The 12,618-nt window shown below is 48.4% G+C and overlaps 1 protein-coding gene across 5 annotated transcripts in view; it reads left to right on the forward strand.

Moving 5' to 3' along the window:
* Positions 1–12,618, forward strand: part of FLI1 (Fli-1 proto-oncogene, ETS transcription factor) — a 145,393-nt gene that overhangs the window by 68,718 nt on the left and 64,057 nt on the right. For 3 of the 5 annotated variants that reach the window (XM_058687295.1, XM_058687298.1, XM_058687296.1), the window contains one exon: positions 5,376–5,587. The exons of 1 other annotated variant lie outside the window; for it this stretch is intronic. In XM_058687295.1, coding sequence (XP_058543278.1) covers positions 5,376–5,587 — 212 coding nt within the window. Of the gene's footprint in view, positions 1–4,204; positions 4,759–5,375; positions 5,588–12,618 lie in introns of those variants that run through there. One more of the 5 variants, XM_058687297.1, reaches the window with a different exon arrangement.

A 12,618-nucleotide genomic window follows, 5' to 3' on the forward strand; every position in this document is an offset into this window, starting at 1 on the left:
CTTATAGTCTCCCTGGGAGGTGCCCAGGCAGCAAACCTGAATTTGAATCCCAGATCATACTCACTTGCTATGTGACCTGAGCAAGTTATTTCACTTCTCTGAATTAGCCATTTTCTCATCTGAAAAAATAGAGGTAATAATAGCACATCCCTCATAGTATTGCTAAGTATTGCTGAGGATTAAATCAGATTACTCGTACAAACAGTGTTTTTGCGCTTAATATGTGTTATGATAATTGACTGCTGTGATCTATCTTCAATAATGAGAATGCAGGAAATATTATAAGTGTTGTGCTAATGGCATCTCACCCAAATTGGGTAAGGAGAGTCCCATATCAAGATGAGTGCCCCGTTGGCCATATACCTCTGCTGGCTCCCTGGGCCAGCAGGGGATCATGGGAAGGAAGGTTAGCACAGCTTGGTCAGCATTTCTATGGACAAATGTGGCCATCCACTTAGCTCTGAACTCAAGCTGCCATTCCAAGTTGCCCTTGTCTGGGCTTTCCAGCAAATGGGTCAAGTAGGGTACTAAAGTGGTAGGAGTCAAGGGACTGTGTGCTTCCCTCTGGGTCTAAGACTCAGTGACTGAGGGCCCAGAGCACCCTGAGTTACAGGCCTAGTCTTTCTAGCAAAGGAAAGATGCTCTTCAGAATCTAATTACTAAGCCGAGGATTAACCATAGAACTGAATACCACAAGGGGTTAGGGATCCCACGCTTTCTGTCTTCTTCACGTTGAAGTCAATTTTTATGTAGCATGCTCTAAAGCAACCTGGACGCAACAGTCTTTAGAAGAATAACTTGTCTTCCGTGTCCTGTCCAAAGTCAACAGAAACAGTGAGGTCGTTAAAAACTGAAGGAACTTGTCACTGAGAATAGCTTGTGAATTTTTGTGCTGAAGTTCTTTCTAAATTCAGTTTATCATCCCCAAATGAAATTCTCATCAACAATTCATCAGTGAAAAGCTCATGAAGACCAACAAGTCCTTCCTGTGAAGAGTTTTAAGTACAAGTAGGAGTTTTATGTATAAACTTTTCAAAGTTTTAGGGGTTGAAGTAAAAGTAAACAGCTTTATAAGACATGCGTAAGATAGCAAGAGGGGCTCATGTGAAAAGCTGTATCTGCCAGCTCCATAGCTCCTCACGTGGTGAAAGTGGCACCTTCGTCACTACACCCATATCATTTACCGTGACATGAGTCCCTAACACAAGTCTGTTGGCCACAAGTCAGTTGCCCAGTGCCATGTTCCGTTTTTGCCTTTTCCTCTATGCCTGTCCCCCCTCCCTGCGCCCACTGCCACTTGAGTGCCTCAGAGAAGGTTCCCCATCATACAGTCAGAAGGGATGTGGTCTTGGGATGCTCCTAAAGCTCCAGCCTTGAATGGCCAAAAGGGTGCTAGTTCCTTTCAGAGATGGTGAGAATGTTCTCCTCCCCAGCTTTCATTTTCCACCAGGATCTCAAATCAGCTTGTTTGGGGTCTAGTCTGCCTAAATCTATTATTCCCACTTAATGGCCCTCATCTCTGGTCTCCTGCCCTTAGTAGACTTCTTAATTCAGTCCAGCAGGCCAGACAGGGAGCTGTTTTCCTTCATTTACTCCTTTTTCCCAGCCTCCCCCAACCACTCATTCTTTTCTCCATACTGTTCTAAGAATAAAAAAAGCCCTTTGCTTATCAATGACTGGAAATAGAAAACAGAGAGGGAGAGAGAGGAAGAGGCAGCGAGACAGAGAGAGAGAGTACGTGTGTGGGTGTATGCGCCTACCCACGCAGTATTCTCACTGGGCTTTCATAAGCTCAAACGAGTCACAGGGCATTATCAGGGAACATTTCACGGGTGAGGAAGATCTTGTTTGCCTTAGAAAATGAGAAGCGTCGGATATGTGCGCAGGTGGAAAGTACAAAGAAAGGGTACTCACGGCCCAAGGACCTTTGAAGTGTTATGTGAGTGGGGCCCGCTGAGTGGAGCAGTGGAAACAGTTAGCACTGGGCAGGAGTCGCGGGAGAGAGAAGTCATGAAATGTAAGGGTGGACATCTGGGGCCAAGCTGAGCTGTGGGAAAACAAGCAGATGACAGTAGATTTGCTATGGTCAACATGGAGTGAGCTCTGGGAGGTATCGGAGCAGGGATTGTGGCAGGATGTATTTATGACTTTCAAGGGAGCTCCGTGCGCAAAGTGGGCTGAATGAGGGCAGAGCATACAAGTGTGTGTAGTCATAGTGGAAAGAGCCCGACGAAGACAGGCGTTGGGAAGGCACATGTGCCTGGAGGTAGACAAGTCAGACAGGAGGAGCGACAGTTGTTCTGGAGGAGATCAGGGATCTCTTGTCCTGTGATGTTGCCACTTGACTGGAGTTTCCATTGATTGTGAGCTACTTTCCAAAATGAGTTCGGACAGGTTTTGTGCCCTTTACTACACCTACACTTTGTCCTGTAAGTCTGCATTCTCATTTCCTTAAGAAGTCTCTCCACGGTCTGCCACCAGAACCCCCAACTTGTCTTATCTGTTTTCTGTTGCAATCTTTGCTTCGAACCTTGGTTTTGACACCTTGTGTGGCCCCCTTGGACTTGAAACCCTACTTTCTCTTGCTTCCTGGCCCACCATCTTTGGGGCTAATGATGAGAGAGATCTTTCATGCTTCCCCAGAGCATCACTATCCCCAGTCCTGCCTCCTAGGCCTCCTTCCTTGAATTTCTTCTCCCCTAACCTAGAAGATGGGAGATGAGAAATTCTGTAATTGGAAACTCCAAGATTTGTGCATGACGGAGCATAAAGCCTCTCTCCACAGTAGAAGACAATACCCTGTGGTACGATTAACATGATTCCTTAAACGTAGTCTCTTTTTCTAGCAGAACTGGTGAGTGTTCTCCACCTTTGTCACCAAAAGCACATTTATGGGTCCTAGGTGGTGGTAATGTCATCTCTGCTCCTAGTATAGAACCCTAGGAACTTCAGGGACTCATGCTGAACTATCTGGAAGATTACAGTGTCACACCTTTCAACTTGGAACCGTAACACTGTGGGCCTGGATGACAACTGAAAACTGGTGTGGGATACAAAGGCAGGTCTGATCCCTAATTGACATGGAGAATGGATATAATAACCATAAGACAGTGGTTCCAGGCAGCACAGCTTTTCTCTGAGCCCGACACAAGGGCACTAGGTGGAAGACGAGCAAGGATCCCAGCGTATTTTAGGTCTAAATCAAGGAACACCCACTTGTTTGGAGGACGGGAGCCTTTCAATATTGTGTAGGTAGCTCAGCTTTGAAACTGCCATCTCTGGCCGTATCTACACTATCTAAAGCCTTCTGGTGCAGAAGCAGACTTCCTGGAGTGTGTTCCAGTAATTCTTCCCTGATCCCAGCAGGAAACAGCCACAGAAGAGCCTTTTTCTTTGAAATGTGGCTGTCCTGCTGGGGTTGAGAATGGCCCCGGGAGAAGCAGCGACTTCAGTGACTTTAGCTGGTGGAACAGCCTGTAATTTGACAAGTGTAGGGAGGGCTTACGTAAAGGTGGCTATTGGGGCTGCCGTAACAAAACACCACACATTGGGTGGCTAAAGCAACAGCAATTTGTTTTTTCACAGTTCTGGAGGCTGGAAGTTCAAGATCAGGGTGCTGGTGGGTTCTGAGGGCTCTCTCCTTGGCTTGCAGATGGCTTGCTGCCTCTCCACATGGGGGACTCTGGGTGTCCAACAATTCTACTCTAAAGACACCAGTCAGACTGGATTGAGCCCATCCTAAAGGTCTTATTTTAACGGAATCAGGCCCATTTAGAGGCCCTTGCTCCAAATACAGTCTGGTTCTGAGGTATTGGAGTTAGGGCTTCAACATGTGAATTTAAGGGAATGATTGACCCCATAACAAGTAGTTTGAGAGAATCTTTACTTGAACACCAGTAATCATGAGAGCTAACATTTATTGGGGGTCACTATATGCCAGATACTGTTCTCTTTTTTTAAATGTGTATTTATTTTCTGAGAGACAGAGACAGAGTGTGAGCTGGGGAAGGACAGAGAGAGGGAGACACAGAATCCGAAGCAGGCTCCAGGCTCCCAGCTGTCAGCACAGAGCCCGACGCGAGGCTCGAACTCATGAACTGTGAGATCATGACCTGAGCCAAAGTCAGACACTTAACCGACTGAGCCTCCCGGGCGCCCTGCCAGAAGCTGTTCTAGATATTTGTCATATATTATTCCATCTCCTCTTCATAATTATAGATTGTGTAATTGTAGATTATACAGATTGTAAATTAATCTTGCCCTCTAGATTGTGTCCTTCTTTTCTGCAAAGCGGTCCCCTTACTTTGGTGTGATTATGTGATACAGTGATTTTCACACCCCGGTCCGTGATGTGATGTGAGTTGGAATAGTGGGAGAATCCTATGGTGGTGCTTTGGCTGGTAGGCGACCTCTGCAAAGTGCAAGGCTTTCTTTCGCAATTCAGGCATCCACAAGCCAGACTTCCTCCGGGCGATGGGACGGTATGAGCGGGAAGACTGAGGGTCTTGCAGAGGGCCTCTCCTCGACTGCCCCCCATCCACAGAGCTGAAATTCTGCCCTCGTTCCTGGGCAAACTGAATCATCAGATTAAGACAGGAAGCTATCCTCTCTAGGAGTCAGGCAAGAAAGCATGACAGAGCGCTGTCCCCAAGAGGCAGGCAGCCTCCCAGTTGAATCATGGATATCTGTAAGATACACCAGCACACCCTGGGGAACCCCTGCGGAAACTGCTGCTTGTTTCTTACAAGCCAGACACCTGTATGTACCACGATTTTTCTCACTTAACCCACCTATCAGCTCTGAAAAAGCTATTCTTATTCCTGTTTACAGATAAGGAAACTGAAATTAGATGCAGCCACAGCCCTGGGCCCCACCCTTCCCCTGTGTGACCTTGGGCTGGATAGTTAACCTCTCTGGGTGGGTCTCAGTGGCCTCACCTATAAAGTAAGTGCTCACTTTCATATCCCCCTCCAGCCTGACAGCTCCACACAGCTGGTCAGAAGCCTCTCTGCTTATGGCCGACAGAACTTGGCATTCAAGTGCCACAGGAACGTTGCACGTGCACGCTGTGTGACCACCCCTCTTGGCCTCTGGCTCCCCGCCCTCCTTTCTGCAGACACAACAGTGGACGTGCTCCTATGGCTCCTCCTTCCCCACTCCACTGCCCAAACTCCCTCCTCACCCGGGATAACCTTCAGAGAACCCGTGGAGTTTGCGTAGGAATAAACAGCCCCCCAGAGTGTGAGTCAATCAGCGACCTGGGCAACCGCCTGGGGCAGCCCTGGGCCACCCTGCCAGCTCAGAGGGAGAGGAGGTGAAGAGTAACCCTGGATGAACTGACACTGGGCTTTCCGTCTCCTTCTCTGACCCTCCAGGAGGCTCTGTCGGTGGTGAGCGACGACCAGTCCCTCTTCGACTCTGCCTACGGAGCGGCGGCCCATCTCCCCAAGGCCGACATGACCGCCTCAGGGAGTCCTGACTATGGCCAGCCCCACAAAATCAACCCCCTCCCGCCGCAGCAGGAATGGATTAATCAGCCGGTGAGGGTCAATGTCAAGCGGGAGTATGACCACATGAATGGATCCAGGTAAGCCCACCAGGCCTGTGCAGCTCCAGGGGTAGGTGCGGCCAGCTGCCAGGTGAGGGGCTGGTGGAGGCTTGAGGCATGCTTGCTCCCCAGGTGTCTGAGTCAAGCGGATCTGACCGAAGTGGCTGCTGGTGCTGGGCCAGGGAGCCTGAGTCAGTCCCTAGAAAGCTGAGACAAGAGAAGGCTATAAAACTGAGGGCTGGGAGTAGAGTAGGGCCAGGAAGCCCTACTGGCTTCTAAGCCCACCTGGCTCTCTAAGTCTTAGTACAGCCCTCAACAGCCAGGTCAGAGTCAGACTCAACAGCCCTCTGCCGATACTTGTGGAACACCTATTGTGTGTCAGGCCCAGGTAGAGCCCCTCTTGGGGAAGCCCTAGTGAGAACCTACCCTCCCTGACCTGTTGAAGAAACTTGACCCCTCTGGGTGGGTCTTACTAGAGCAAAGGTGACCAAGCCCATCTATGGTCTCACTGAGCAAGGGAGGACACATCACACTTGGAAAGTGTAGTTGAACTTGGTGGTGCCCAGGGCAGTAAGACTGTTCTTGTGGAAATGCAGGGAAGAGAGCCCAAGGAGAGAAGAATCAGAGGGTCAAGGAAGGGCATGCCGGGAGGACAGGTAGCCCAGACTTCATTCCCGGCTCTGCCCTTGAACAAGCTATCTAGCTGTCTGATCACCAGCTGCCTCTTTCCTAGAACAGGACTAGAGGATCTGCTTCTTCATAGGCTTGTCCCAATGGTTAAGTCTGATGCTGTGGAGGAAGGACCCAAGACAGTGCTTGGGACTCAGAAAGTGCTCCATAGTGATAGCGATCCTCATGAGCAAAAAAGAGAGAAAATATTAGTCTCATTCATGAACTATCGGGCAAGTCAATGGGCTTATAGCACAAGGGGATAAAAATGAAAATTAATGAAGGGCCCTGAATGGCAGGCTAAGAAAATATGGAATTTATTCTGTATGCAGACACTGACTTTAAGCGTAGACTTGACATTTGCTGTCTTCAGAGCTTCATTTACAGAACTGAGGGTCTTTGTATACAGCGGTGGGGAAGGGAGCCTCAGAAAGATAAGAAGGTAGTGAAATATCTCAGGTAAGAGATTACAAAGTTCTGAATTTGAGCGACTTTAATAATTAGGGAAATAAAAAGAAGTACATGCATGAAGGACACGTCAAAGGGATAATTAGCAGGGTTCAGGTGGACAAACATTGAAGTCTCTGGGGGTTGGAGGGTATATGAGAGGAAAGAACAAAAAATGACTGGAGCTTGGATGATTGTAGGAAGGATGGTGATGTTATCCAGGGGACATAGGAAAGGAAATGCTTTGGGAAGAGATGTCAGTGTTCCCTCTGAGATTCCTGGGAGCAATCAGTAGAACATCCAGCTAAAAAATGTCTACTAGGCCTTGGAAACTAAAGCTCAGATAATATTTGGGGGCTGGAATGTAGGTTTGGGCATCATCTCTAGAGAGTTTTCACTAGAAGCGGATGAGGTCGGTAAGGAAACAAGTCTACAGAAGGAGAGAGAAGGGGGCAAGTGTGCAGCTGGGAAGGAGACCTCCCCCAGACAATCCCTGGTCTCCGACTCGCCTGTGGGAACCCCCAGCCCTTCCACATTCCAATCCCAGTAACCAGAACCAGTCACCGGAATCACAGCCGCCTTCCCAGAGTCTAGCCTTCTAGGAAGGCCCGGAGGTTCTGAGCCAGGAGTCCCTCACATGAGCATCTCTCCACACAGATAATAAGGATAGTGAGCCCCTCATAGTGGACGGAGGGTATCGTTTGTTAAATATTTTTCCATATTATCTTATGGTTTGCTTCCCACCATGATCCCGTGAGGTAGATGTCGCCATTACATTTCGACATTTGAAGGCAAATTGGGCTTTGGGGGCGGGGAGTGGTAGACGCCTTGTCTGAGGACTTAGAGGAGGCAAATCTGGCACCAGAGCTGGGCTTTTCTGATTCCTGGCCTGTGGGCCACCTCTCTGCTCCCTCCCTCCCTGTACATTGTGCCTTTGGGCTCCTGGTCCAATTTCTGCCGGCACTCAGCCTGGCAGCAAGGAAGGCTATTCAGCAATACTTCCCAAACTGGCCCAACCACAGGACCTTCCTGATGCTTATTGAAAATCCAGATTCCACCCTTGGAGAGTCTTTGGTCTGTTGTAGCCTGAATCCCAACCACTGCTCACCTCTGTTGCCCCGCCCCAACCCAGACAGGCAGCACCTGTCCTTCTAGGCTGCCTCAGTTGCCCCCTGTTGTCCTCGCTTCTGCTTGCTTTCCTAAAGTCTGTTCTTCAGACTAACCCTTTCAGAATATTTATTTTTTTAATGTTTATTCATTTTTGAGACGGGGGGTGGGTGGGTAGACAGAGGATCTGAAGCAGGCTCTCTGCTGTCGAACCCATGAACATGAGATCATGACCTGGGCAGATGTCAGTCACTTAACCAACTGAGCCATCCAGACACCCCATCCTTTCAGAATACTTAACTCTCTTGCTCAAAATCCTTTACTGCCTTATGACAAAACCCAAAGTCTTCTACCTGGCCCCCATTTCTATGAAACTCATTTTCTCCTTCCTGTCTCCCTCCTTCCTTCCGCACCAGCCACACAAAACTCTGGACCCCAAGCACTCTCTTGCCCCAGAGTCTCATGCCTGTATTCCTTCTTTCTGGAGCATTCCTACTCCATCAAGTCATAGGACTCTCTCTCCCACTTGTTTCAGGTCTCTGTGCCTGAATGTCACCTTTCAGCAGACCTCCCTCACCGCCTGCTCTAAGACAGCACCTGTCACTCTTTGCCTTCTTAGGTCTTCTTAGCTCTTCCTGACTCGTATCACATCCCTCACTAAAATGCAGGCAGTTTACTGAGCAATGCCTGTCACCTGATCCATGCTCCAGAAAGAGTTGTTAAATGAATGAGTGAGTGAATGCGTGGCTGACGAGACTCAATGGTGAAGATACTTCTTCAAAGCCATATGGGTCATGGTGTACAAGCCAGGACAGAAACCAAGGTCCGCCCACTTTGCCTCGGCTAGAGCCTGCATCTGTGCTCAGGGGGAGGCCACACTGTCGAGCTGACCTCTCACTCCCCCACAGGGCATTCCAACCTATTAATCTGGGGCAAGGAAATCGAGTTTCAGGACCCACTTGCCAGCCATTCCTGGCTGCAGTCACACCAGAAGCCAGCTGGAGGAGAGCTGTGTGAACACCTCTAAAGAACAGACGTGGTATTTACGTGGCTCTGGTAGCACAAAACAGCCCCTGCTTTTGATTTGCCTGTCCTGACCCCGACCGTCTGCAGGTGATAGAGTAGGTTCAGAAAGATGGATGGAGTCTCACTCACCCTGGGGGAACAAAGAAGATACCGTGGGCTCTCGGAGCCACGCAGGCTAGGGACGGCCATTGCCAGCACCTCGTAAATATTCTCCAGGAGCCCACATGTAAGCTGGCCTGGTGGGCAGCAGGGAGCAGGGGTTTTCAGAAAAACGTCTTTGCTGAGGATAGATTCTACTATTTGATCATGCAAAGAAGAAATGACACGATGAGATAGATGCCAGGCGATTTAAATCTCTCATCCTCAACCCTGTGTGTTGACCCCATTTGGGGTCTCTTGGCTCATGGACCAGATTTGTGGCGTCCAAGGCAGTAGCCACTAGCCGCATGCTGCTTCTGAGCCCTTGAAGTGTGGCTAATCCAAAACTGACATGTGCTCGAGATCTAAAATGCACACCAGATTTCACAGACTTAGTGGGGGCGGGGGGGGGATAAAGTAAAATAGCTCATTAATTATTTTTTATACTGATGATGTTGAAATGATAATCTTTTGGTTGTAGTGAGTTCATATACTAATATATTTTCATATATTTTTAAATTCATTACACCTGTTTTTTTTTTATTTTAAAAATGCGACTACTGGAAAATGGAAAATTATGTGTGTGGCTCACACTCTACTTCAACTGGACAGCGCTGAGTTAGAATGCTTTGGACCATCCCACGATTCCCTCCATAGTCTCTGATAACTTGGGTTTTCCAAGTTACTTCATGCTTATTGGAATACCCATAGGTATTTGTGTCTTTGGAGGAGGTGTTCTCTGTACCTAAAGCTATAATGCCCTTCTTGCTTTTCATCCCAGCATTAAGTCATTTGGCTCGGAATCAAGTGGAGAGATTGAGGTCTGGGTTGCTCAGAGAAAGCCTAGCTTGCCCGTGTTGTGGGAGGTTGGCTGTCTTTCTCCACATCTTCCTGTTGTGGCTGAATCTGCTAGAGTGAGTTGTTCTTGAAACAGCATGGCCCATATAGGTTCTGTGTAGGCTTCAGCAACTTGACCCCAAGCTGTGGTCTGCAAATAACTGTCAGCCGCATCCTGCTTCACCCAGAGGGATTGGGGAAAACAGCCCGTGAAGGAGAGAATAGTATTTTATGGAGGAGAAATGCAAGGACCTGCTTGGCTCATGTGCCTGGAACACAGAATCTGAGTCGGTGTTAGTCTACCCTGACATCCCCTATGGGACTGGCCAGGAGGATCTGGATGCTCTTAGGAGACACGTAGAGACTTCACATTCCACCTACAGGAAGATCGGCCTCACACACCCTGTTAACTTCTGCCTCTGTGACTGCAAAACACCTTCCTAAGGTGCTTCCTGAAGTTCTGAACCCTGCAGTATGGAAATGTCACACATAACCTGGGTGGGAAGCTGTCCTCGGGGTTCCGGAGAAGCTGTGAGCACCTATCCTGTATGGAGATGAAACTAGCTATGGGGTTAGGGTGATGGCTATATTATGGATGACTTTTTTTTCTCTTCTTGAAGTTTGCTCTTAACCCACTGCGTATTTCTTTTTAGAAACAAGTCATAGGCACACGCCTGTGCACGGATCCTCCAGAAATCCTAAAGACAACGCAGATTTGTTTAATTGTTGCACAGCATTAACATCACACGGGAGACACACGTGATAGGTCCTAACGCAACTGTGTGGTTTGGGTGGCCTTTGAGACTTCGCAGGAACTGTGTGAATACAGAGAATCCACGGACAGCCAGCCTGGGCCACAGACTTGTGGATCCACGGGGTGCACTCTGAGTTGCTCTGGGTTGAATGGGAAGGTAGAGAAGATGTCTGTGTTTTGCTTTGTTTTGCTGTATATAGATATATTTTTTAAAATTATTTATTTATTTCAAAAAGTTTGAATCCAAGTTAGTTAACATCTGGTGTAATAATGGTTTCAGGAAAAGAATTTAGTGATTCCTCACTCACATATAACACCCAGTGCTCATCCCAACAAGTGTCCTTCTCAGTGCCCCTTGCCCTTTCAGTCCTTTCCCTCACCCAACACCCCTCCAGCAACCCTCAGTTTGTTCCGTGTATTTAAGAGTCTCTTACGGTTTGTCTCCCTCTCTGGTTTTATATTATTTTTGCTTCCCTTCCCATATGTTCCTCTGTTTTATATCTTAAATTCCACATGTGAGTAAAGCCATGTGATATTTGTCTTTCTCTGACTGACTTATTTCACTTAGCATAATACACTCTAGCTCCATCCACACTGTTGCAAATGGCAAGATTTCATTCGTTTTGATCACCAAGTAATATTCCGCTGTAGATAGATAGATAGATAGATAGATACCACAACTTCTTTGTCCATTTATCAGTGTATGGACATTTGGGCTCTTTCCACACTTTGGCTATTGTCAATAGTGCTGCTATAAACATGGGGGTGCATGTGCCCCTTTGAAATAGCGCACCTGTATCCCTTGGATAAATAGCTAGCAGTGCAGTTGTTGGGTCGTAGGGTAGCTCTATTTTCAATTTTTTGAGGAACCTGCATGCAGTTTTCCAGAGTGGCTGCACCAGCTTGCATTCCCACCAGCAGTGCCAGAGGGTTCCTCGTTCTCCGCATCCTCACCAGCATCTGTTGGTGCCTGAGTTGTTCATTTTAGCCACTCTGACAGGTGTGAGGTAGTATCTCGTTGTGGTTTTGATTTGTGTTTCCCTGATGATGGGTGATGTGGAGCATCTTTTCATGTGTCTGTTAGCCACGTGGTTGTCTTCTTTGGAAAGTTGTCTATTCATGTCTTTTGCCCATTTCTTCACTGGATTGTTTGTTTTTTGGGTGTTGAGTTTGATAAGTTCTTTACAGATTTTGGATACTAACCCTTTATCCAATATGTCACTTGCAAACATAGAAGACATCTGCCATAGTCTAAAGGGGTTGTCTTCAGGAGAAGTCTTTGAAATCTTCTTTTACCCAAACACCCAAGATTTCTCACCTTGTTTTAAATTGCTTAACACCTGCAAGGCACTTTGGGAAACCGCTGGCAGTATTTTTAAAGCAGTGTTCACTGAACCCACAAAAATAGAACGGGAAGAGTCAAGAGCTTATGTCCCAAGGGGAAAAGAGAGGACAAGGTTGCAGGGTCCATGTCACCTTTGCTGCGGCCTCCCCTGCCATGGCTTTCTGCCATCCTGAGAGGGAGATGCTCTGAGTTATGCTCTTTGAGCCAGCACCTCCTCCTGCTCTGTAGTGGCCACCCCAGGCCCCCTCGTCACCTGTCTTAGTGCTATCAGCTGCCTGCGGGCCCCAACCCCACATCAGCTGTAAGTGCAGTTCTCAATACAAATCAGCAGCCGTGCAGGCAAGCTGAGTGGCCAAATCTCTTCCCCTCCATCCGTGCGCCCCTCCCCCTCCCTCTTGTTTTCACTGGGCCTCTTCACAGGCACCAGCTGCCTCACCGAGAGCAGCCTGTAGGCTGGGCTTCGCCAGTACCCACCCTTGGCAGTAGCTGTCAAGCCCGATGGCTGCATGTAAGGCGTGTGCTATCTGGTGGAGACTCAGCGCCCAAGAGCTTGAGAATGGAGGGCAGCGTGGCAGGCCGGAGGTTAAAGGCATGGCTCTCCTTCCTTTTCCCCCTGGGTGCTCAGAGGAGGGCTGGCCTGGTCAAGTGTAGTGGTCCAGGGTGATGCCAAGCTTCTCTGAGGGCCCCCCTAGTGGAGGGGTCTGGGACTGAGGACAGGGCCTCATTCCAGAGGAGAAGCACCCACGA

This window comes from Neofelis nebulosa, chromosome 10 (assembly GCF_028018385.1).
Source record: "Neofelis nebulosa isolate mNeoNeb1 chromosome 10, mNeoNeb1.pri, whole genome shotgun sequence".
Lineage (NCBI taxonomy): Eukaryota > Metazoa > Chordata > Mammalia > Carnivora > Felidae > Neofelis > Neofelis nebulosa.